The sequence below is a fragment of the Meriones unguiculatus genome, chromosome 1, assembly GCF_030254825.1.
Source record: "Meriones unguiculatus strain TT.TT164.6M chromosome 1, Bangor_MerUng_6.1, whole genome shotgun sequence".
Classification (NCBI taxonomy): domain Eukaryota; kingdom Metazoa; phylum Chordata; class Mammalia; order Rodentia; family Muridae; genus Meriones; species Meriones unguiculatus.
The window spans coordinates 39,926,442-39,952,503 of record NC_083349.1 but is presented as its reverse complement, the minus strand read 5'-3'; the positions used below and the strand labels follow the sequence as shown (position 1 = coordinate 39,952,503).

Genomic DNA, 26,062 nt, shown 5'->3' with positions numbered 1-26,062 from the left:
TTTCGTGAGTGTCCTCTCTGTGTAAGAAAGAGGCCCAGAGAAAGTAAATAACTGTTCTTCCCTCCAAATATATCTCATATAAGGGGAGCTTAGTATATATCATTGAGTGAATGGGTAAGTAAACCAACCATCACATCATCCAGGAGCTACCTCCACTCCAAGTTCCCCAAGAAAAGTTAAAACTATGGGAGAGCAAGACAGTCCTTTAGCCTGTTCAAATGTGTCCTCAATGGATCTTTTTTTTTTTATTAATTACAGTTTATTCACTTTGTATCCCAGCTGTGGCCCCTCCTTCATTTCCTCCCAATCCCACCCTCCTTCTCTCTTCTTCTTCTCTGCCGCTCCCCCAGTCCAATGATAAGGGAGGTTCTCCTCCCCTTCCATATGACCCTAGTCTATCAGGTCTCAGCAGGACTGGCTTCATTGTCTTCCTCTGTGGCCTGGTAAGGCTGCTCCCCCCTCAGGTGGAGGTGATCAAAGAGCCAGCCCGTGAGTTCATTTCAGAGATGGTCCCTGTTCCTATTATTGGGGAACCCTCTTGGATACTGAGCTGCTATGGGCTACTTCTGTGCAGGTGTTCTAAGTTGTCTCCATGCATGGTCCTTGTTTGGAGTATCAGTCTCAAAAAAGACCCCTGTGCCCAGGTCTTTGTACAGATGTCTTTTGACACCTGCAGTATTGTTGCACCTTGTCTTTGATCTATCATGCTAAAGAAGCCCAGGCCTCTCTATACCTCTTAAGTGTCTCAAAGATTTAAGTTGTTTTCCCATTATCAATCATTTAACTCTCACAAATAGTTATCACAACAAACAAATACACACCACACACACATACACACCAGTTTCACATTATCAGGGTGCAACAGAAAGTAGAATTTTTGTCACACTTTAAATTCAATTTTGTTCATTTTTAAAGGAAACTATAATAAGCATCTTGTTTATTATTTGACGTACATGTGTTTATTCATTCATCCATGCGTCTGTTCCTTAATTCAACCATCATCTATCCTGTATATGTTTGATGCAAAGCATATAAAGATAAATGAATCTCAGACCCTACTCATGACACAGGGGTCATATGTGATAGCAGACTGAGATACATAAGATTAAGATACATTCAATAAATGTCACTACCCCACAGAAGAACTGCTCAGAAAGTTATAAAAGTGGTTCTACTGATTGTTATTGAAAATAATGTCACCCACACTTTGGCATACCTAATGTTTGGAGGGTCAAAGTTCACGCCACAATGCTTTCTAACCCCTGTTCCTTCTCTTCTTGATAACCTCTACTGGCAAATACTGGGATATTTAGGAATCTGTTCAATTCTTTACAGTGAGTCCCCCCCTGCTAGGTGACTCCCATGAAACTGGTACAAACCTCCTAGCAGATAAGGGCACACGAGAGGTTCTGCCCTTTTCTTTGTTCGAAGCTGAATACCAAGCTGAGTGTATATGATGCTCAGCTACTGTGTGGTTCCTCACCACAGAAGGTAAAATTGGCACCAGACCGAGTCAGACTAGGGAGCTCTCACAGCACCTGGAAGGAACTGGGCATGGACTCAGATGGAAGTTCAATACAGAAACCTCCAAGTTCCAGAAGATTCTAGAACCTCTAGTTCCAGAAGATTTCTGCTGGGCAGAACTAGCTCCTCGGAGTGGGAGAAGCATTTGTAATTCATGAAAGAGGGTGCAGTAAGCAAGGAGAATTGAAGCTTGATGACTTATGGTTTATACACGTGTGGATTATGTGTTCATGTGTTATGTTTTCACATGTTTATACACATGAAAGCTACGTATGACAAGGGACACAATGATGAGCCAGTGCTTCTAACACTGCCCTTTGCTCCTGAACACAAATTCCAATTCTACTTCTGTTTCTTTCTCAGGAGTTTCCTTCCAGATTTGCAGTGTTTTCCTCCATTAACCTTAACTGTGCTTGCTGATTCCCTCTTGTGAGAAAAATAAGGACTTCTCCTTACTGTAGTTTTTAGTTGTATTAATTTTGGCTCTTATAACTTTAACTCTACCTCAATGACAAACCGTAGATAGTTTTTATTTACACCTACTTTATAAAATGAATAAATCCTCACTAATAACTTTCCTTTGTTTTCTTTGTCCTTCTACAAATATATAGTTGTTTTGAGACTGTTATGACCTAAACATACACTTATATTTCTGCTAAGCCCTCTGTGCTTGACCTTGAACAAATATCCCATCAGGGGTCCTGTTGACATAAGGCTGACAATTCAGTCATTGTAAAGACCCATCCATCACATTACTGGATTTTAAACTTCTCTAGTTATTGCAACAACTAAAATTATTTGTGCATTTATAAATTCCCTAGAGGTGCCATATCATCCTTGGATGAGAACCATTGATCTATGAGTTGATTCTGACACTTAAAAACTCCTATCTCTAGTTGAAAGCCATGCATCTTCCCCCTCTGTCCACTCTTTTGTAGCAGAGTTGCAGTGAACCCCTGACCTCTACTTATTTTCAGTGTCTGTGTGCTCATTTGTTTTTCTATAGTACAGGAAACTCGAACTATACAGAACTCAGGATTGGCAAACTGGGAGGTTTTCAGTGGCTAAAGGTCTAGGCAAGTTCATGTTTGTGTGTGGATTCCATGTCAAGTCTCCCACTCTGCAATGCTGAGTGATGTTCCTGTGTGCCCACATGTTTTGGATGGGTGCTCTTCAGGCCCCTAAGAAGCTAGCGTTGGAGGTGTAATTCTTGTGTGAGCACCCTCCAGTGCCTCCGAGGAAAGCATTTCAGAAGTACATGACCAAACGTGGGCGACTGTTCCCTACGTGTGGATCCTGTCCACAGAGCGTATGTTTCTCCAAATACTCATCACATTTAGAAAAGAGTGTTCAGTCACAAAGCTCTGAAAATAGACACAGAGTAAGCACTTGTCAGGTATTGCACGTTGCCTAGAAGCTTTTATTGGCTGCTTTCTACAGTTTAATCACTCAGTATTTATTTTAACTTATTCTAAACTGGTAGAAGCTTACGAGATTTTTCCGAGCATATTGAGCTTTGCATACATTTTTATAATAGTTGGAATTTATAATGACTAAGATTCTGAAGTGAACCTGCTGGAACTTCTAGAAAGTTCCAGGATCAACCTAGGTCAAAAGCAGAGGCAACACTTCTGTTCATGAAGCCTATACTTTGTGCCCAGCACCGTACTTTTCTCCCTATCAATCCTTATCATCTCCAACAATCCATTTACAGAGGAGGAGGCTGGCATCTCAGCCTGGTAGAATGGCTCCGGAGTTTCTTAATGCTCTCCTTCAACTTGCAGGCAAGATCGTTAAGTCTGAGCTCTGAAATACATCCTAGACTCGTTCTGCCTCACTTACCACCACCTCACCCCAAATCACCACACCGCCATATTCACCACAATTACCTGGAGACTCTGCTCTTTTCCGGTGACCCCAGCTTACTGTTTCTCTGCTCTGAGGCAACAGCCAGGTCACCTCCCTGAAGCGGAAGTCAGGTGGTGCCATTTCCCCCCCGCCGGAAGCTCTCCCATAGCCTACAGGACAGAGCCTTCTCCTTGCCTGTGGCTTGTATGGCCCCACGTGATCATGTCCTCGCCGACATAGCTGGCTTCCACTCCCACTTCTCTGCTCACAGGCGTGCACTCTCATGGGACCCCTCGCTGTCCTGAGTGTGAAGGTCATGCTTTCATCTTGGCCTTTTCACTTATAGTCCCTTTGACACTGAATGTCCTTCCCCAACAGTTCCCATATCCCCCTTACTCACAGGTCTCTGTCCCACATGACAGAGCCCTTTTCTCTCAGGCAGGAATTTTCCAGACCACGCAGTTCAGCCGCTTCTTTCCCCACCTGCAGATTATTCACGTCATATTGCTTGTCTTCTTTTGTGCACCGCAGCTACCCCTATCCACAATTAGCTGATTTTTTTGTTTACTTTTTATTACCTCTCTCCTCTCTTACGAAAGTAAAGCCTTCCTATAAACAAAGACCTTAGCAGCTTTTATCATCTCTGTGTCCACCTGTGTGAGTTTCCCTAAGAAGGGAAAATATTATTACACTCAACAGAAAGGTTTGGCAAAAAGTAAAACACTGGGCCAGGCAGTGGGTCCCAACACTCTGGAGGCAGAAGCAGGTGGGTTTCTGATTTCAAGGCCAACCTGCTCTCCAAATCAAGTTCTAGGACAGCCAGAGCTACACAGAGAAACCTTGTCTAGAAAAACAAAACAAATCAAAACTGAGATGACACTGTTGAATGCCACAGGGCTTTTAAGTGGCAGGGCTAAGAGTGGATCCTGGTCTCTGACTCCAGAACACATGCTGTTTTCATACACCGCACATACACCTTTCAACCCTCTTTTGGTTCATGTCAAATGACAGGATCAAGTGGGAAGGAAACAGCCCTAACACTCAGCCTAGGAAAGTAAGTAAATCCAGGGCTTTGTTAAACTAACTCTCCAGTTATCTGCTTTAGAAGTAGGTTTGGCTCCTAGAGGGGATCAGAATTCAAGGTGGTTCATCACAGAGAGAACAATTTGTAAGTGAGTGGGGAAAGGCAGCTCACTGCTTAGTGTGCTTGGCTGTAGGTCCTCTGTCGCTCATGGCTTCCTACTCTAGGATAGTTATGTGACCCTGTAAGCTATGTAACCTTCACTTTTCTCTCATGTGTAAAAGGGGCACCTGGTGGTACTTGCTGCATAAGGTCGGTCTGTGTACCACAGGAAACTGGGTGAAGGATGTAGTGTGTCTCCTTGCATATAATTAACACTATTAAATTCAGCCCAACACACACACACACACACACACACAAAAAAAGAACAAAGGATGTTTTTTCTAGGTCTCAACATTTACTTAATGCATGGATAATTCTGTATCTTGATTTTTGCTGTGAGTTGTCGAAAATGAGGTCAGAGTTAAACTTTTTTTTTAGCAATATTAGACTTTCTTAAATAAATGGAAGATATATACAACCATGAGCCCTGCAACAATATTTTTGTGTGCATGTTTGTATATGTACACGTGTGTGGCGTGGAGGGGTGTGTGTGTGTGTTTGTAAGTCAGAAGTCAATGGTGAGGAGTCTTTCTCAATTGTTTGACACATTATCTTTTGAGAAAAAGCCTCTCACCAGATTTGAAACTCACCAATTTGGTTAGACTGTCAGGCCAGCAAGCCCCAGGGACCCTCCTAGCTCTACCTCCCTACCACTATCCCTGGCTTTTTATGTTGGTACCGAGGTGGGGTTCAGGTCCTCAGGCTTGTGTGGCAAGTGATGGTTGAGCCATTTCCCTGGCCTCCTCTACCCTTAAAAAGTAATAACAATGATTCAGAAACATTTTCAGAAGTTTGTGAACCATAAAACTGTATCTTTCATGCTTTCCATCTCTACCATCATAGTGCTCTGGAGAATAGAGGGCAGGTGGGAAGAATTATTTTGGGACTATGTGTGGTGACACACACCCATAATTCCAACATTTTGTGGGGTTAAGGCATAGGGAATAGTGAGAGTTGGTACTTACAAAGCAAGACCCCATCTCAGACAAACAAACAAAAAGCAAAGTTACCTGCAAGAGAGAACAATTTGTGAGGGTATGGTTATAACATAATGAGAGTGCGCTTGCCAGGGAGAGGAAGGAGAAGGAGAGAAAAGGGAGAAGCAGGCAGGGAGGGAGGGAGGGAAAGAGGGAGGAAACAATTTGCTCCAAGATGCTTTTACTAAATGTCAAATGTAAATGTGTGGAGAGACTCCAGAATAAAAATCAGAAATTACATAGTGATGACACCCAAATATTAGCCTTTCAGCCTTCAAATGCTACATTTAATAAATGTTTGGTCAGTGTAGCATGGAGGTCAGATGCTGAGTAATTTCTTGCTGCAACTACCTAACTGAAGATGCTTCAACAACCTTTTAATTAAAAGCATGGAGGGGGCAAATTCAATACTTTGTTACTTCAGTATTTATTTGAGGAGGAAGTGTTAAGAGGCTGGTAAATGAGAGGATGGCAAGGCATTCTATTTCTTCCATGACTGGGTTAATGATCAGCTTAGTGATCATTAAACTCCTCATAGCAAACCATTCTAAATCTACATCTTACTTGCCTATAAGAGTGAAAATCAGATATTGAAAGCTGCATGCACTTAAGAGAAAGCATCCATCCAACTAAATACAAACAATTCTCCCCACTGGTTAAAAAGGCAAAAACAAAAGCTAAACCCTATGCCAGCCCTAGCTGTGCCCCATGAAGTACAATGCATTAGATTGTTCCAATGAGTAAGGGGTCTATGGTCAAATGAGTTTGGGGATTCAGTAACACATTTGAAACTCTTGCTAATGTCCCACTAAAGACTCCTGGTTAACTGTGCTTAATGATATAACTCCCTCAAAGCATATGACTTGGGGCCTTCGTAGTATGCAGCCTCAGTAAATGCTAGACCATCCTAACACCTAAGCCACCTACTAAAACTGTCAACTTGGCCGCCTGTCTGCTCAAACAAGGCCATGAGCTTCTGGGGATTTGGGAACTGTATATCATTTGATTTTTATTTCTAATGACGACCCATTTCTGGAAGAGAACAGGTACTCACTCTGTAGTCAGAAACGGGAATTGCCAATGAATGTGTGCTAACGGTAAGGAAGAAACATACTTCTGCAAACGGAAGAGGGCAGACTAATTGCACAGTGCCTGGCCAGGTTGATTTGGCTCACAGTTTTGGAGGTTGTGACTAGCCAGCAGGCCTTATTGTCTCTGTGCCTGTGGTGAGGCAGAATGCCATGGCAAAGAGCACGTTAGCAGGGATCTACTCACCTTGTGGGAGCCAGAAAGCAGCAACAGGGATTTGGAGCCAAGAAGCGTGCTTCAAAGACATATCCCCATGATCCAGTTGTAATGCTCCTCATCCTTCGTTGCTCTCTCACCTCCCAACAGGCTTTGCATTAACAGACCAATCTATTTGAGGATCACATCCCTGACCATCCAGTCACTTTCCCAAAGCCCCACCTGTGCATGATGTTTGGATCACAAATCAAGGCTTCACTGCATGAGAACCTCAGATTGAGTTGTTAAAAGTACAAAGACTCCACCAGAGTGAATATAAGGACACATCATACACAATCACATACACACACACCACAGGTCAATGCAGAATTTTACTTTATAAAAAATGGTTTTTGATTACTGAAACCAAGAGTTAGGAATCTCCCCCCTTTGAAACAAGTTCTTCTTTCATTGTTCCATTTTGCTCTTCCCAAGAACTTCTGTTAGGCTTCAACAGTGATCCCCATTTTCCTGACTCCCCCTTGCCCTCAATAAAGCTTCCATTCTGCATTCTAATTGGTCATCTGCTTGCCTCTGCATCATCCCCTCCTCCCATTCACTCCTGGCTTTGTCACCTGGGTCTTAACTTTTCTTTTTTTTTTTTTTTTTTTAAATCAATCTTGTTAACAACCAAAATAACTTTTATTTATTCATTTCATTTATAATCACCAGAAATTCATAAACCCTTTTGGTTTACTCATCACCTGGGTCTTTCTAACCCTCAACTACTGCTTTCTTTTACAGCACGCATCTCAGTGCAGCTGCAGAAAACAGACTGCCTTCTGCCCATCTCAAATGCTCTTCTTTGTGCACCTGTCTCATCGACTTACTTTCTCTCATTCCCACTGTAGCTGTTTCCACCCATTCCCCGTTTCTCTAATAGACTTCCAGTTTGAGCCACCCTGCTTCCCTTTTAGGATGTAACCTCATGGCTTTATTTTCCAAAAACGATGAAGGTGTCTGATCATTTCGGTTCCCTTCCTCCCTGAATCCTCACCTGTCGTCTTCTTCTCCTGTTCTGTCTGGCAAAGAGAGAACTGTCTTTGCTGTCAGTGTACATGAGCCTGCTCACCTCCACTTCTGAAGTCACTCTCCTGCCTACGCTGAGGTTAGAGTTCATAACCTCTCCCATCTCCATTTGTGTACACATTGCCAAAGTATGTTGACCGCCTGCATTCTACACAAAGGAACAATCCTTCCTTTCATCTTGGTGCATTTAAGCTAACCCTCATCCTCTTCTTCAAAATTCAGACTTGCTGAAGGAAGGAAGTGTAGAGGAATTTTCATTCAGAACACGGCTATTCTAGCAAGAGATCACATCCAAATACATTTTTAGATCTGTGTGATCCAGCTGAAATACAAACATGCCTTTAATCAGAGACAGAGGCAAGAAGATCTGAGTTCAAAGCCAGCCTGGTATAGAGAAAGTTTCAGGGAAAGAAAAGCTTAAGTCTAGATTCGGTGGTGCATGCCTTTAATCCCAAATGATGAAGGTAAGCACCCATGTTTGAAAGTGATGTCTAATTTAATAGGAAAAAAAAGTGACAAGTCAGAGAAACTTTTGACAGAATAGGAAATGCCCAACTCTCATGAGGAGACAGAAAAAGAAGCAACTTAAGGGGCAACACAGAGAGAGGAGGCAGTTCTACCAGGACAGTAAACAGGTCACAGAGAGATAACACAGGTGAAGACGGAATGAGCCAGAAAATGAGAAGAAGCCAGGAAATTAGAGTAGATTGCTTGAGTTTATTTGAGACCAAGTAGAGCAATTCAGAAGGCCAAGAGAAAAGCCAGATAGAATAAATCAGTTGAAAAAGGAGTTTGAGCCAGAACAGCTGAGTTACCCTAGCCACCCCAAAGCTCAGGAAGAACAAGAAAGGGTGAGTTTAGTAAGCTGTCTCAGAGACTGAAAACATTCTAGGCCTAGGGTAAAAGCTTCCAGGATTAGGCCTAGGTTAGCAGTCAGGCAATAAGCCTCTAAAACAACAACTGAAGCAGGGGAATAAAAGTTTCCTTTACAAGGAAGCATTGCCAGGCACTGCCGGTGCCAAGGTACCTCTCTCACTGCTGACATCTTTGCCCTCTGTCTTCCTTCTCCAGCAGTCCTTCGAAGGGTTTCCTCAGCAGAAGGCATTTCTCGTTGGTAATTCTGCAGGAATCATTATACTTAGGGGGCAAAATTCCTAGCCTTCTCCCAGGCTCTTTCTCAAGTGCCTCTTCCTTTGAAGCTTGTTTGCTTGTTGGAGTGAATGTTGTCAATAAAAGAGCCCTGGGTCAGCACTATGGAGATCTAGCTGTGAATCTTGTCTCTGTCATTAACTGTGTAAGTCAGAATGCTGTGTCCCCGCTCTCTGAAATGAACACATGCGCTTCCCTGACCTCTAAGTCTCTGCTTGTTATATTTTTTGGCATCTTAGTGGCAGGAACTAGGTTTTATTCTTGTGCAAAGCGCATTTTTTTTTTTTTTTTTTTTTTTTTTTTTTTGCAGCTGCTTTCCTCCGCTTATTTCCTCTTACAAAAATCTCTTTCCTTTAGGGAAAAGGCAAAGCTGATATTCAACTTTGTGATTCAGATTTCAACCTTTAAATTCTTCATCTTAATGGTGCCCACAGATAATGCCAAAGTAAAGAATCATAAACTACCTAGGGCTCTGAAATCTTTAGATGTGTATTTTATTTTGTGTATAGGAGTGTTTGGCTTGGCATGTGTATTCACTCTGTGTTGCCTGTGTGTGTGTGCATCATGCATATTCCCAATACATTTAATATAAATTTATTCTAATAAATTGGTAAATAAAAGTAAGCTAAGCGATATAAAAGTGAACAAGATGCCTAAAGAAATCAGAAAAAAAAAAGAAATACAATTGAAAAATATACATTTAACCTTATTTGTCATTAAAGACATTTTAAAATAATAACATATTGGCAATCAACTGAATATATGTTTTAAGAATATAGAGGACACCAGGAGAACATGGCCCACAGAATCAACTAAGCAGAGCTCCTAGGGACCCACAGAGACCGAAGTGACAGCCACAGAGCCTGTACGGGTCTGTGCTAGGCCCTCTGCGTCTATGTTGTGGCTGTTAGCTTGGTGTTCTTGTGGGACTCCTTACAGTGGGAATGGGGGAATCTCTGACTCTTATGCCTGCTCTTAGGACCTTTTCCTCTTACTAGGTTACCTGCCCAGCTTTGATATGAGGATTTGATCCTCGTTTTAGTGTATTGTCTTATTCCATGTTTGAGTGTTATCCCTGGGAGGCCTGCTCTCTCTGCTTATACTTTATTCTTTTTGTAGTGTTTGATTTATAAATTATAAAAAAAAAAACTTTTGCTTTAGAAAAAATATAGAGGCCAGGAAGTACTCAGTGGTAGGATGCTTCCCTGACTGGAATAGAACCTTGAGTTTGATATTCAGCACCTCAACAAACAAACAGACAAACAAAAACAGAACAAATGTGTATGTACTTAATGTGTTAAAAATTAAATCTTTTACTTTAGAGCCCCAAATATATTAACATATGTACATAGAAACATGATTAATTTTAATTAATAAATATATTCATTATAGATATACATTTGTAAATTATATATATATATATACACACACACATATATATATTAGTTATATGTGTATATATAAACATGTGTATGTGTATAAATATGATCCTGGAAAGGTGAGCATCTTAGTTAGGGTTACTATTGCTGTGATGAAATGCCATGACCAAAAGCAAGTCCGGGAGGAAAGGGTTTATTTAACTTACACTTCCATATCACTATTAATCGTCAAAGGAAGTCAGGAACAGAGCTTAAGTAGGGCAGGAGCCTGGAGGCAGAAGCTGATTCAGAGGCCATGGAGGGGTGCTGTTACTGGCTTCTTCCTCATGGCTTGTTCAGTCTGCTTTCTTATAGAAGCCAGGACCTTTAGCCTAGGGCTAGCAATGCCCACAAAGGTGTGGGCCCTCCCCTATCAATCACTAATTCTCTGCAGGCTTTCCTGTAGTCCAATCACGGAGGCATTTTCTCAAGTGAGGTTCTCTCCTCCCAGATGACTGTAGCTTGTATGACATTAGCATACAATTGACCAGTGCGGTGAGGATTCAAAGAAATCATTCCCATATGCTTTAAAAAAAACACCTTTGTTTATATTATTATTATTATTATTATTATTATTATTATTATTATTATTGAGGGCATATATGATTATGTATACCCATATGAACCATGGAGGATATGTGGAGGACAGAGGGTAACCTGTGGGGTCCACTCTCTCCTTTTACCTTATGTGGATTCTGGGGATAGAAATCAGGTCACCAAGCCTACATTGTCAGGCAGGAAGTACCTCTACCACTGAGCCAAGCTGCTAGCCATTCATATGCTCTTTTGTGAGGGAAAGTTAATACAATGTTTCAATTACCATTTAACTGTATTTACAAAAAGGAAAAGCATGCAAACATGTCTACTGTTGGCATCATGATTATATTTCTAAGAATATATCACAAAGAACTAATCGTGGAGCCAGGCACCTTGGTATATGCCTGTAATACCAGATACCCATGTTTGAAGTCAGGCAACTAAAAAGTAGAAATAAGAAAGAGATTTTAAAAAAATGTAGCCCTGTCATAGAGCATATACCTAGTATTAATGAGGCAGGCCGTGGGTTAGATTCAGTATTCCTCCAAAATGAATAAAGAGATGGGGGTATAGAAGGAGAGAAAGTGAGATAGGGAAGAGAGGGAGGGAGCAAAGGAGCGAATAGGAGGGAGAAGGAGGCAGAGGAGAAAGAGACAGAATGGATTAAATTATGGTTGTGTACAAAGATTTATGTACAAAGATGTTTGTTCCAGTAGTCTTGGTAAAATAGTGAAATGAAAAGTACCTAAATACCTATTATTAGAGCACAGATACAGAGGGTTAATATTATGTGAGCTGTGGCCCGTGGCTTTCTATGATGTCAAAGAATGTGTTTGCCTTGGAATCACTGCTCAAATAGCTAAAACTTGCCTCTTGTCTCAGATATGGGAGTTGAGCAAAGTGAGTTTTAGTGTTTAGGTACCTGCAGGAGACTGCTTAAGTATCTGCTGTCTTTTCCTGGCCACGAGTTAGTCCTTTGGAACAGAGTAAAGCCTTGAGAGTGCAGACGAGACTGTCAAGTCTTCCTTTTTCATTCTTGCTGATTGCATTCTGAATGTCTTCTAGTAGGCCTGACATGTTTGTCTCTTTTCAAGAGAGCTGCAACAACATCTCCATGTTAGGATGTCTTCTCGTGACCATGATATATCAGCATTGCATTTCATCAGTCAGGAAAGAATTTGGACAAGGACTTTTGGAGGGAAGTGGGCCAGAAATAAGCTAGACTGTCCATAGAAGCAATCTATTTTATTTTTATTGTAATTACTAGTATATATTAATTATACAATGTGTTATTTCCATAAACCAGCAATGTTTCTTACACAAAATCATAGACAACCTGGAGGGCTATGAAAAGTCACCAGATGACCACCGGTCCTCCTGAGGAGTATACATGGAAAGCAGGAAAGCCAAGGCTGAGGACATGGCTCAGTTACTAAAGTGCTTGCCATGAAAACATCAGAACCTGAGTTGAGATCCTCAACACCCAAATAAAAGCTGAGCGTGGTATCACATCATTGGAGTTCCAGCACTGGAGGTGGTGGAGACAGGCAGATCCCCAGAGCTCAATGGCCAGACAGTCATTGCCAGTTGTTGAGTGAGAGACCAGGTTCAGTGACAGACCATGTCTCAACAAATAGCATGAAGAGCAATAAAAAAGATATTATATTGACCTCTGGCTTCTAGGTTCACACACACACACACACAAGCATGTATGTACATACACATGCATGCATGCATATACACATAAAGTCATGCATATACACATTAAACCATCCACATCTATCATCCTTCAGTGACAAAACAGTTATTATGTCATCATATATAACATCCTCACTATTAGAGTATGAAATTAGGTTCTGAAATATCAACAAGGATGCTAACTTTTCCTTGTCTAGTATCTACTTTCAAAGATCTTGTGTTCATGTTCCATTAGGATATCCACACTGTGTAAAATCTGCCATCTGTGTCCCCATTAAAAAGGATATAACATTGGTTCAGGCTTTGCTCTCAACATAAAGGAAGTATAAAGAGGACATGAGGATGAGGTTGTAGGACATGAGATTAGAGGTTGTAGGGATTTGGAAATTCTTTCCCAAAGTTATGACAGAAAGGTGGAGTAGAAAGGTAATGACACCAAGTAAGGGAGAGAAGAACATCGCAGGTGAGGAGGAGCTGCTGTGGCTGGGTGTTTGTTAGCCAGCGCTCAGTGACTGGGCAAGCATGGAAGCATGGTATCTGTACTGTCCTTCCTCGTCCCCAGGGTCATGACAACTTCCTGTTACAAATGCCAGGTCAGCAAAACAAATGTACACCCACAATCCAAGTTCTGTGTGACATGGAAGCCATAAGAAACAAAGACTCGGGGATCCAGGAATGTGCTTTCCCTGCTGCATGAGCTGCTATATGGAAATAATATTGGGTAAAAATGATGCACTGTGATGACAATAGATAGAGAGCAGGAAGACAACCTTGACTCAGACACTTGCAGGCCCCTCTATTGGAGTAGATTTTCCTCCCAACTGTGGTCAGGGCTGCTTCTGAAGTGGGACTATACAACCTGCTATTGGACAACGTAGGTCAGAGAAGTTCCTCATGGCCATCGAAAGCAAAAAGATGTTAACGATTACGGAAATATTTCTGTGTTTTATGATGCAATGGGATTCTAGCTTTTATCATTTCCCAGATAAATTCTAGTCTCTATAGACTGTTTTTTGAAGGACCTAGAAACAAAGGTGTAATGGGGGTGTAGCAGTTGTCTAGAGAGCTCCTGAGTTTATTTCCTGAGAAGGAACAAAGAATTGAGCCAATGGGAAAAACATGACCAAACTTTAGGACAAAGAAAAGTAACAGCTGTATACATTCTAGATGAGGGAAGCCTAAAGATGGAAGCTGGCTCAGGTACTTTTAGGGTCTCTACCCCCACACCTTCCCATCTTTCTCCTTGTAATGTTTTCTGAGAACAATAAGCAGCCATTTTAGGAAGCCTGTTTTCCTTTCCTAGTCTATCTACGCCCCTCTAACTCTCCTTCAGAGGGACAAGAAAGTTTGCTTCTTGGGCCCTGCCAATGTCCCTTAGTCCAAAGTAGTTGGAATGGTAAAGCTTTATACTTTAGGAGCTCCAGCTCTGAAAATTCTTAGATGTAAGGCAGAAATACCCTATATAAAGGCAGCCCAGAGTTCTTTAACTGAGACGTTCTAAGATCGAGTCTTAAAGAACCATATTTTCATTTTATTCCTTTTATTAGAAATAGATTTTTTTTCTCACATAACATGTTGTGATTACGATTTTCCTCCTTCTACTCCTCCCAGTTCTTCCCTATTTCCCCTTCCATCCAGACCCACTTCCTTTCTGTCTCTCATTAGAAAACAAACTGGCTTCTATGGGATAATAATTTATAATAGAATAGAATATAACACGTTGGAATTGAGCAAAACAAATAAACACAAGGAAAAGAGCCCAGGAGAAGGCACACAGACCAGAGACCCACTTGTTTACACTCAGGAATCCCCAGTGACACTAAGCTGGATGACGTAATACATGTACAGAGGACCTGGTGCAGACCTGTGCAGGCTCTGAGCATGCTGCCTCCGTTTCTGAATTCATAGGAGGTCTGGTCATGTTGATTTAGAGGCCCTTGTTTTCTTGGTATCCTCCATCCCTTCTGGCTCTTAGGCTCTTTCTGCCTCCTCTTCTGTGGGTGCGATGAAGTATTCCTTGAGCCCTAAGGGGAAGGATTTGATGAAGACATCCTGTTTAGGGCTCAGTGCAGAGCAGTATTTTTAAATACCTAAAAGAAGAAAGGAAAGAACGAGCAAAGGTCTGGTGTTTCATGCTTGAATATGCAGCTTGCTGTTGTGTGAATGTTTATCAGAGACTGTCTTTGTCTTGCTCTAAAACTGATAGATCCTAGGTTTCCTCTGCCCAGACCCCAGACATCCCTTTTCAGTGGCAGGAAGATCTAAAAATGGTGCAGATTTTGAAACAAATGAGTTGTGAGGTTTGACTGTTTACCACCCAAAGAGCAATGAAAAAAAAAAAAAGCTGCAGCCTGTATTCTATCCCAGCATGCCCTCTACCTCAGAACGGAAGGCTTGTATGAGCAAAGAGTACTGGGAAGATCTGGAAGCAGATCAATCTTTGTTGCTTCTCAAAGCTAAAAATTGAACGAAATCAGATGAATCTTTAAAAAAAACAGATGGGTCTTTTTGGGTCTTTTAAGAAGAAAGCATTGGTCAGCAAAAGACATGTTTAAAAACACATGGTCTTTTTGTGGTTTGTGGGACATGCAAACCAAATATAGAATCTGCAAGAGGCATGCTGTTATGAGTTAGCCACAGTTTCCTAAAATATAGCCAGGTTCTAAGAATGCTTAAATCCCACACTCTTTGTCAGATACAGCTACACTTATCTTGTCCTTAGAAATCCATGAAAATTACATTATTTCTGCCAAGTATCTTAATTTTGAAATTTGTGTTATTTTCTTTGTACTTTTGTAGTTTTAAGATTCAAACACTAGCTCACTGTCGATCATTTAAATGAAAACAATGACGTTAGAAATTCCATCCTACTCTTTTGTCCACAGCATCTTAATGAAAGACTATAGAGTTTCTCCAAGTAGATCATAGTAATTTTGTGGATAATTCCAACTTTGTAGTCACCACACCTAAGATTTTAGCATCATCAGAAGAAATGTTCAGTTTAACCTGGGATCTGAGGTTAAAAATTACTGATAACAAGAAATAACTAGGGTCATTTGATGGACATGACTTACATGGTTTTCCTGGCAGAGAATTGAAATGTTTTGCTCTGGGGAGCATTTATGGAATCTGTCCTTCAAACATTCTAATTATGAGGCTAAATGGATTTTTGTTGGTACTACATTTTATTCTATTTTAATTTATTGGGGTTTCTTATGCTTTTACCTCCCTTCCAACCCCTCAACACCAGGTAGGAGAGAAAGAAGGTTAATGGGGAGAAGGGACATAGGTCTTTTATGATTACTTCCTGCTGGTTAGGATCATTGGGTTCCTTGGGAGTAAGTCCAACCTTTGTTTCAGGATATCTCCAACTTCTGCTTCTCATCAAACTGCATCAACAGCAACCAGGAGCAGCAGAGGGTACAACAACAGCCTTCTTTTTTGGGGACCCTAACCTCCTCTGGGCTCTGGTTATTCCCTCTCAGAGTCCTCAGAATTTAGTTATCTACAACTGGTAAAGAGCCCCTCTCAGAGCCCACATGAAGCAAATAGTTTGCTGCTGTGGACAATATGAATCAGCCAGATATCCCACACCTGGGATTAAAACAAAAACATGTTTGCAATAACACAACTATTTTAAAGACACCAAAACTTTCACTACAGATTCTTGCACTGGTGAAGTCAGTGTTGGTTTTCCCCACCACTCAATAACTTGGCCTGCAATGTCTGTCAAACAGACTGTGGAACCATCTTTAGAAATCACTGAGAAACACGAAGTTGGGCCAGGCCAGCTCTTTAATAAAGACAGTACCTGTTAATGGTTCAGCAAAGGCCTCATTTTATTATATCTCATAGCCCCTTACATAGTCTGACCTCCTTCCTTTCATAAATTCTATTCATTGTGCTGGCTAGTGTTTACATTTAACACCTCTAAAGTGAAAATTGGTAGTCTTTGTTTTAAAACAACCTGTTGGGGTTTGGCAAAATAAATTCGTGATAAAAATAATTTATCTATCCCCCACACACTCTGTGATTCCCTAACCCAGAACTAACTAAAACTTTCACTATCTTCAGGACCCTTTGACTAACACAGCCATGATTATATTTCTACACAGACCCTCTCCTCACCTTCCTCTCCAAAATCAACCACATTCCTTTGCTCTGTTTCCTAAGTCCTTCTGTTTGTCATTAGTAACCTTTGTTAAACTTATTTTTATAAAACTGTGTTTCTCAAGTTCCCTCTTAACCCAGCTATCACACAAATAATTGAGACCTTTTTATATTTGTTTAATGATAAGCTTCACAACACAATAACTGAGCAGTTATTACTCTATTCTTAACCCTCTAAGCTAATCTGGTTTCCTCCAAATGTACATTCCAGAGATATTTGCACTTTGTAGCTTATTTTGCTCCAGCTCCTCTCCTGATGTCACCTAGACCTCTTCTGTGACTGAATCCTCTTTCTTTCTCCTCTAACTCCTCCTCTCCAAACTGGCAAGCAGTCCAGCCCTATTCTCTCCCCTGCTCAGCGACTGGCTGTAAGCTGTTTTATTGGCATATCAGGGGACAATTGGAGAGCAATGTTTATACATCAAGACAGGAGAGTCTCAAAACAAGGATTGCGGCCAGATATGGGGGTACAAAAATGAGCACTCGAATTACACAATAACCATATGCCTACACTGTTTCTAGAAAGTAGAACACTAGTTTTTGAAAGTGAGAAAATTTGAAAACATAGAGGCAGTTCTATTACCCTCTGATTATTACAGTTTGGGAATATAAGTACTTGAAACAGTAAAACCCTAAAAGTAAAAGAGAGGGCTCAGTGGATAAATAGCCTGTAGAACCCACAAAAAATACCAGAAAGGTGTGGTGGCTACCCATAATTCCAGTACTGCAGAAGTAGAGACAGGGGAGTCCCTGGGACAAGCTGCCTAGCTAAAATAACAAGAATCACGGAGCTATAGCTTCAGCAAGGGACCCTGTCACCCAACAATAACTTTCAGCCTCTGTGTGCACACATGCACATACAAAAACATAAATTTCATGTATGCCATATATACACGAAACAAAAAGTAAACAAAAGTAAACAGGCCTGAAAATCTAGGGTATGATTATTCATCACTTGCCTTGCATGGTTTATCTTTTGTTTTCAGGGTTTGGGGATGTGCAAAGAAAACAAATAGTTTGAAATCAATATGAATCAAAAAGGGGGTGGTGGTAGCAGAGCTGTAAATTCCTGGTATAGAGCTGCATGCTACAGGGCTCTAGTTAATGGCTTTTATCATCCACATGGAAGATTATTCTATTTTTTCCAGTTTTTCTCACCCAGGAAGCTTTGCCCCTCAATGAATATTTGACACCAGTGTCTGGATGCATTCTTTATTGTCTTGATTTGGGAGCAAGACTAGCATCTAGTGGGCACATAGCTGTAAGAATGTGATCCCACTGCCATATGATAAAAGCAACAACTTGAGAGACGGAGTGATAGAAGAAGAGCTTTGTTAACAATAAAAATGCCATCTTTCTGAAGTCATAGGCACAAAAGCTTATGTGGGGTCTGAGTAATCTGACTCTAGCATGGCTAGTGAGAGCCAGAAATGTCTTAAACTCTTGAAGTAAGCAGCGTTCTCAACCTGGTGTTGCTGATGTCACCAGGCGTCCATGTAAACATAGATTGCTGCTCAGATTGCTGCATGGCTGGTGGTATTCTTGGCTATTTTTCTTTATTCTTCTCCTTGGGGAAGACTGATTTCATTGGCTAATTATTTGGGAAATGAGGCAAAAGAGAAACAATGAAACACAGACTTGTTACTGCTAGGGCCCAGTTAACCTAGCCATGAGCTTTAGGAAGAGACCAAGGATAATGTGAGGCATGCTGCAGCACACAGAATACAGCCACAATCGAGTCATCTGGCTTTAAGGTATCAATAGCAGTGAGATCAAAACACTCTTGTGTGAATAAAAGAACATATGTAGTATTTCTTCTTAACACAATGAAGACTAAGTTAAATAGTATCTTAACTAAAATGCTTACAAGAACAATTGTGCAGTTTCCATTCACTCTGTATTATTTTTCCAAAGCTAGTTTAGGGTAGTTTCCTCAATGAGTAGTCTCCATCAAAACAAAAATTCTCAAGCATTGCTGGTATCCAAGGGCTGAAACCTTCAGGCACTGAAACACACTGATTTAGTGAATATAGGTAGTTCTAACTTCTGAGCTCTCCTGTACAGCTCAGAACATCTGTCTAAGAGCTGGCATCCAACTTCAGGTCTATGAAACACTGTTCTATACCTCATCTTTCTCCTTCTTGAATACGTTCTAATATACATTAGGCTAAGGTTTATTTCCCAGGTTTTAGGAATGGTTTGCTATCTTTGACATACTACTAAAATTGTCATAAACATTGAGGTTTTAAATATATATAGACAGAGATATACCTAATTTCATAAGAGTATTAACCTCATAATATACTATATTATTATATATTGGCATATTATATACCATACATATAATATATTATATAGTACATATTAACTTCATATATGTGATATACAACAGATATTAACCTCATACGTTTATATTTATATAGTTATATATGGTTGTCCTCTCATGAACTTAGATTATGGCTGTTCCTTTGACACAATTTTATCTCTATCCATAGTGACAGGGTTTTTAGTGTACGTTCATTGTACAAAATAATGAGTTATATTTTTATTAATATGTAAAATGTATTTGACCATAACCCTTCCAGCATTGTCTTCTCATCTCATTCCTACTGGTCATCTTTCCTCTTTCCAAGTTAGTCCCTCTTTTATACTCATGGCTCACAGATGTATTTTTTTAATCTACAATTTTTATATAAGAGGAAATGTGGTACTTATCTTTCTGAGTCTAACTTATTTCACTTAACATGGTGGCTTCCAGTTCCATCCATTTTCCAGCGAATGTCACAGTTACATTCTGTGTATAGCTAAATAAAACTCCGTTTTATATATACTCTTCATACATTGTGATATGGACACCCAGGCTCAATCTGTGCATTTAGTTATTGTAAATAATGGGTGCGCAGGTATCCACAAAGAAAGTTCTTGGAGCAGACAGCAGGTTAACTCTTATTTTATCCTGGACAAAGTCAATACATGGTGAGTCAGCAGTGACTTTGGTCACCGACTACCTAAAAATCACTTCTCCATGCCAAAGAGCCTTCAGAAACCTTAGTGCTTAGGGTTACCAATGCATAGGTGGAGAATGCCAGCTGCAAGGCTGCACAAGATGATCTTGTTAGATTTCTTTTATTTTTCTGGAATGCTGACAGAGAAGTGCCAAACAAATTTGGGGTTTGAGGACTTAGCTTGAATCTAGATGATGGATTTGGGGAGGTCTGTGGTCAGACAGAATGACATGTGACCTGTGGAAAAGTCTGAAGTAGAGACAGCCTGATGTTGTTCAAAACACATTTGGCATTGTGTTCAACATATTTGGCATAACAAACAGGAGCCAAGTATATTATTCGGTAAAGGAAAAAAAAAGATCCAAAAAGTCCATTCAATGTTACTTTTTTCAATGGGAAAATGTTATAAATTTGTTGTTCAATTCAGTTAGGGATATGGCTACATGTGGCTACGGTGTTGACTACTTTGACATGCGACTAATGAGACTGAATAACTTTAATTTGAAAAGATTTTGTGCCTTACAGGCTGCCATAATAAGTAACACTAGCCTAGAGTAAATCTTAACTCAGTGTTCTACTTTCATCTCTAGCTCTTGCTGGGAATTGAACCCAGAACTCTACACATGCTAAGCAGGTCCTCTGCTATTGAGTGACATTACAAACCCCATTATTCCACATTTTAAATATAGACATCCTGATACCTTTTTTAACTATAATAATAAATTATAAAACATTTAGAAAATAGGGGGAAACTCTGAAATATCCATAATTTTGTAAGCCTTTATAATAATTATACAGCTAGCAAATTTTCTAGGCCTTTTCTATTATTTTAGATGCATTGGGGATTGTTTTCTCTTTTAATCAGCTTTTTTAACTTAGCACTGTAAATCTGTATCTACAGCACTGAATAATTTTCACAACAGTCAAATTTAATGATTGCCTATTCCTCAGACTGTTGTATTCTAGTTTATTTCTTTCCTTTTGAAATTTAGGCTATTTCATCTGTTGCATGCCTGCATGTTTCTTTGGTTTAATAGTCATTATGAAATAGTGCTATAGTAAACATCTAAAAGCATGCTAATATTTCTCGTCTTTAGAATGCATTGCCTTGCAAAATGTTTGAACTTTCTACAGGGAAAGATTTAGAGGGTGGATCCTTTTACTACTTTATATTCATTGTGCAAAAGTACTCTTCCAGTATACTTGTGAAAAATGAACATGTGAAAAGTTGACAAAAGGAAAGAAAGCCAATTTTTCCCTCTGTTTAGCACAAGTAATTCGCTAAATCATGAAAACATATCAGTGTGTTTCTTCTTACATAACAATAAAATGCTAATAGAATGTGACACTGTTTGGGACTAATGACAAAGATCTTTGTTTCCCAAATGCACAATAAGTTCAAAGACATGATTCTAGAAAGTAAAATATTTTACATATTATTTAGATAGCCTCTACAATCTCTAAAGATGAAAGATTAACAGAAGCCTTAAAAAAGAACCATAAAATCCACCCTACTTTGTTTTGCTCTGTGTAAATCCACAGAGATAAACATTTATATTTCTTAGCTATCCCATTTATAAGAGGATATGAACACTGAGCCAGGAAACAATCACACATCAGGCAGTTAGAGCTTCCTCTGGGGAGATTGGCTTAGGACATTTTATGGTGGTTTGCATAGTGATTTTTCTCTTAAAATAAATTCTGATTTTGAAAGAATCTGATCATCATGAGCAAAAGAACCCTAGTAATAACACACATAAATAAAACTAAGCTACAACATTTAGGACAGTGGGACCTAGAAAGTCAAGCTTTCTCATTAACCATAAGTAGAATCCAAACTTCTGTTATGTCATCCTTTGTTGTCTTTACTTGAATGAAGATTTGTAGTTGTGAGTTAAGACCAGGACTATACTAGCCTGCACTAATTAAACAGTAAACAGCATGTTCGAGGCAGATCTGTCAACTACTGTGAAAATGCAACGTACATATTTTAAGAATCACTCTTTGGGCATCGTACATCTGAAACATAGCCTTTAAACTGGCCTGATTGACCCCAGCTCATTAAGTTACATCAGGACTGAATGTGTCTTCTCCTGTGGCCTGTCAAGGCAGTCCAGCCAGGGAAAAGTGCTCTTTTTTTTTTCTTTTCTTCTTATTATTATCATTTATTACAATTTATTCAGTTTGTATCCCAGCTGTGGCCCCTCCCTTGTCCCCTCCCAATCCTGCCCTTCCTCTTCTCCCCCTATGAGCCTCCCCTAGTCCACTGATAGGAGAAGTCCTCCTCCCCTTCTATTTGACTCTAGCCTATCAGGTCTCATGAGAACTGGTTGCATTGTCTTCCTTTGTGGCCTGGCAAGGCTGCCTCCCCTCAGGGGGAGGTGATCAGAGAGCCAGCACTGAGTTCATGTCAGAGACAGTCCCTGTTCCAATTACAAGGGACCCCACTTGGAGACTGAGTCTACAGGCTACATCTGAATCGGGCTTTTAGGTCTTAGGTCTTCTCCACACATTGTCCTTGGTTGGGGTATCATTCTCTTGAGGGCCCCAAGGGCTCGGTTTTTATGGTTCTGTTGGTCTCCTTTTGGAGCTCTTGTATCCTCCAGGTCTTTCTATGTCCTTCTTTCATAAGATTCCCTGTACTCTGTCCAAAGTTTGGCTGTGAGTCTCAGTCTCTGCTTCAATATCTCAATTAGTAGAGTCTTTCAGAGGGCATCTGTGGTGGGCTCCTGTCCTGTTCCCTGTCTTCTCCTGCTTCCAATGTCTATTGCATTTGTCCTTCTAAATGAGGATTGAGCATCTTCCCTAGGGTCTTAATTATTGTTGTTTAGCTTCATTAGGAATATAGATTTTAGTATGTTTATCCTATAATATGTAGCTAATAGCCATCAGAATGGCTAAGATCAGAAACTCAAGTGACAATACATGCTGGAGAAGATATGGAGAAAGGGGAACCCTCCTCCATTGCTGGTGGGAATATAAACTGGTACAACCACTTTGGAAATCAATCTGGTGCTTTCTCAGAAAATTAAGAATAGTGCTTCCTTAAGATCCAGCTATACCACTCCTAGGCATATATCCAAAAGATGCTCAAGTACACAACAAGGACATTTGCTCACCATGTTTGTAGCAGCTTTATTTGTAATAGCCAGAATCTAGAAACAACCCAGATGTCCCTTAGTTGAGGAATGGATACAGAAATTGTGGTACATTTACACAATGGAATACTACTCAGCTATTAAAAAATAAGGAAATCATAAAATTTGCAGGCAAATGGTGGGAACTAGAAAGGATCATCTTGAGTGAGATAACCGAGAAGCAGAAAGACACACATGGTATATACTCATCCATAAGGGGAAAGTGATCGAAAAGCTAGCGAGTCCCTGTCAGATGCAGTTTCCACTTCTCTTGCTAGAAGACCCACCTGAAGCCTAAACTGCCCATTTGCTACATCTTTGTAGGGGATCTAGGCCCAGCATGCATGGTCTTTGGCTGATGCTTCATTCTCAGCAAACCACTCTGGGCCCTGGTTAGTTGGCTCTGTTGTTTTTCTTGTGGCACTCTTGTCACGTCATGGTCCTTTTCTCTTTCCTCCTACTATTCCCCAAGACTCCCTATGCATCCATCAATGTTTGGCTGAGTTTCAGCATCTGTTTTGAGGCATTGCTGGGTAAGGCTTCTCAGAGGACTACTCTGACAAGCTCCTGTCTGCAAGTTTAGCAGAGTATCTTTCATAGTGTCTGGGGTTGGCACTCTCCAATAGGGTAGGTTTTTGGTTGGGCCAGGAATTGGCTGGGCATTCCCTTAATCTTTGCTCTGATGAGCTGGGTAAAATGGGAAAGAGAGTGTCCCTTCTCTGAGGAAAGGGGGAAGGGAAGAGGAGAGGAAAAGGAAAAATGGTGGGACTGGAAGGGGAGGAGGGAAGAGACTACGAGGATGTAAAGTGAATAAGATAAATAAATGAGAAAAAGAGGAACAACAACAACTAAACTGGCCTGATTGGAAGAAATCAAAATATCTTCTCTCTCTCTCCTCTCTCTCTCTCTTCCTTCTTGTCCTCCCACCCCACCCCACCCCACTCCACTGAATTTAATAACATATGGTATGGATTTGTTTTTGCTTCATACACAACAGTAAAACTATAGGGACTGATAAAATGACCATGTCAATGCTTTTATTTATGACAACAAATAAATAGGGACAAGGGTCTTTGTCTTAGAAATGGAACAAGAGTCTCTGGATGGGTGGTCAGCGCAACTTTGTTCATAGTGTAAATAAAGTGCATTGCTAAACAGTTCTTTAGAAAACAACCAATAATGTTTGTACTAGAGACATTTGAAAGATCCTTGGGAAACAACCGCCACTTTGGGATTATTAAGGGAAGATACTTGAAACCTAGCAGGCTTTTTCCTACCACCCGGCTAATTGCTTGCTTTCCTCAGACCAGCTGCCAATCTTTGAGGACCACCTCTAGTTTTTATCTTTATACACATGGTATATTAGGTATATTATTATAAAGTCCACTTTGCTTAAAAGAATGCAACTGCAGGGCTGTATGCCAATAGGAGCCATTCTTCATGCCGCTACATCCTGTTTCTCATATGAGTGATGAAAGGCTGCTTCGAATTGCTTGTGCAGGTCTATTTAGTGAGTAAATCCAAGATTAAAGGGTTTCCCTTTTTAACTAACAGAATTCATAGCTCAATTTTTGTGAATTACAGGTGGTTTTTATGAGCCTGTGCAAAAGCTTTTGGGACTGTGGACTTGTAGCCCTGGATGACATTGCCATACAATTGGGAAACTGCCAGTCTCCAGGTAAGACGACTATCACTCATTTCAGCTGTGTGCATCTCTACCCGATGACAGACACTTCCAGTTACTCTAAGAATCTCAGACATTTGACCTATGCTATTCTATCCTTTGCTCTTCTTCACAGACATGCTTCTCCACAGAGCTTTGTAGTAGATTCCACAAGTTGGAAATGAAAACCCCAGTGCTCTGTATGTCTTTGTATGTGTGACTTTTCCTCATTGTAAGGAAAGTTAGCAATACCTCCCTAAATGCTGGAGACAATGCTTATGAAATGTCCCCAAACAGTACTTTAAAAACAAGTGTGCTCCATCTTAACTAGTATTATAATTGTCATCATACTCTTAGGAAATACACATTTTAAGTAATTTTGATGGCATTGTTGTTTCACAAATACTTGCAAGATCTGTACCATTAAGTTTTTAATAAAGTTGATATGTTCTAAGTCAATTAAGTGACAATAAAGCAGTAGAGCCTACAGCAGCAACAGGGGACATAGCCTTATGCTGCTGCTAATGGTTATTTGTTGTTTTATTTCATAGTTCCTTGAGAGTTTTATACAACTTGGTTTTGATCATATTTACCTCTCCAACTCTTCCCAGAACTACTCTCTGTCCCTTCTATTCCAATTTGTATCCCCTTGGTTTAGTTGTCTTATTGCTATTGCTAGGACTCCAAGTACTATAACACCAAATTTTTACTAAGAATATGGATGCAGGGAGGTGTAGCAATGTTGATCCAAAGAAGTCACCATTGAGTTGAGAGACAGCACTGTTTCAGTGGTAATAACTACTGATGTTAGTTAGGACAATATTGAAGACAAATACTGGCTGGGGATGCAGCTCTGTAAAGCACTTGCCTTGTGTGTGCATAGCCCTAGGTTCAACCCTCAACAGAAAGCACAGACAATTATGTCTGGAAATGGAAAGTGAGACTTTTCATAGCAATATAAAATTTCCTAATATTTTTACTACTAATAGTTGTATTGTTACCATGTCCTAAATTCCTCACACACACCATCTTATTCAGTCCTCACAATCCTATGAAGTAGATGCCATTAATATCCCCACATACAGATAAGGATGTTGAGGCACAAAAAAAATGTGAACATTTAAGCTTCACAGCTCTGCCTACAGTCGTCGTCACTCTGTCTTTCACCTATCTCTTCTCCTCCAGAGGAAATATAGAGCTGATATGATGGTATCCTTCACTTACCCTGGTTTTTTGAAGAATGCTCTTACATTATGCAACTTTTTAATCTTAATTAGTTAATTTGCTTCTTTATGTTTTGTTTGTCTTTTTGTAGAGGAGTGTATCCACAGTCTTCAGAGCTTTGTAATTCCACTCATACAAATTCCCAAGTGTGTGTGCGGGGTGGGGGCTTGCTCAAAGTAACTCAATATTTCAGCTAGATTTCTGATTCTATGCCAC

General features: G+C 40.2%; 1 protein-coding gene across 1 annotated transcript in view; it reads left to right on the top strand.

Annotated features, from left to right (window-relative positions):
* Positions 1 to 26,062, top strand: part of Mamdc2 (MAM domain containing 2) — a 153,332-nt gene that overhangs the window by 99,420 nt on the left and 27,850 nt on the right. Inside the window, exon 10 of the mRNA XM_060387614.1 lies at positions 24,544 to 24,637. Coding sequence (XP_060243597.1) covers positions 24,544 to 24,637 — 94 coding nt within the window. The remainder of the gene's footprint in view (positions 1 to 24,543; positions 24,638 to 26,062) is intronic.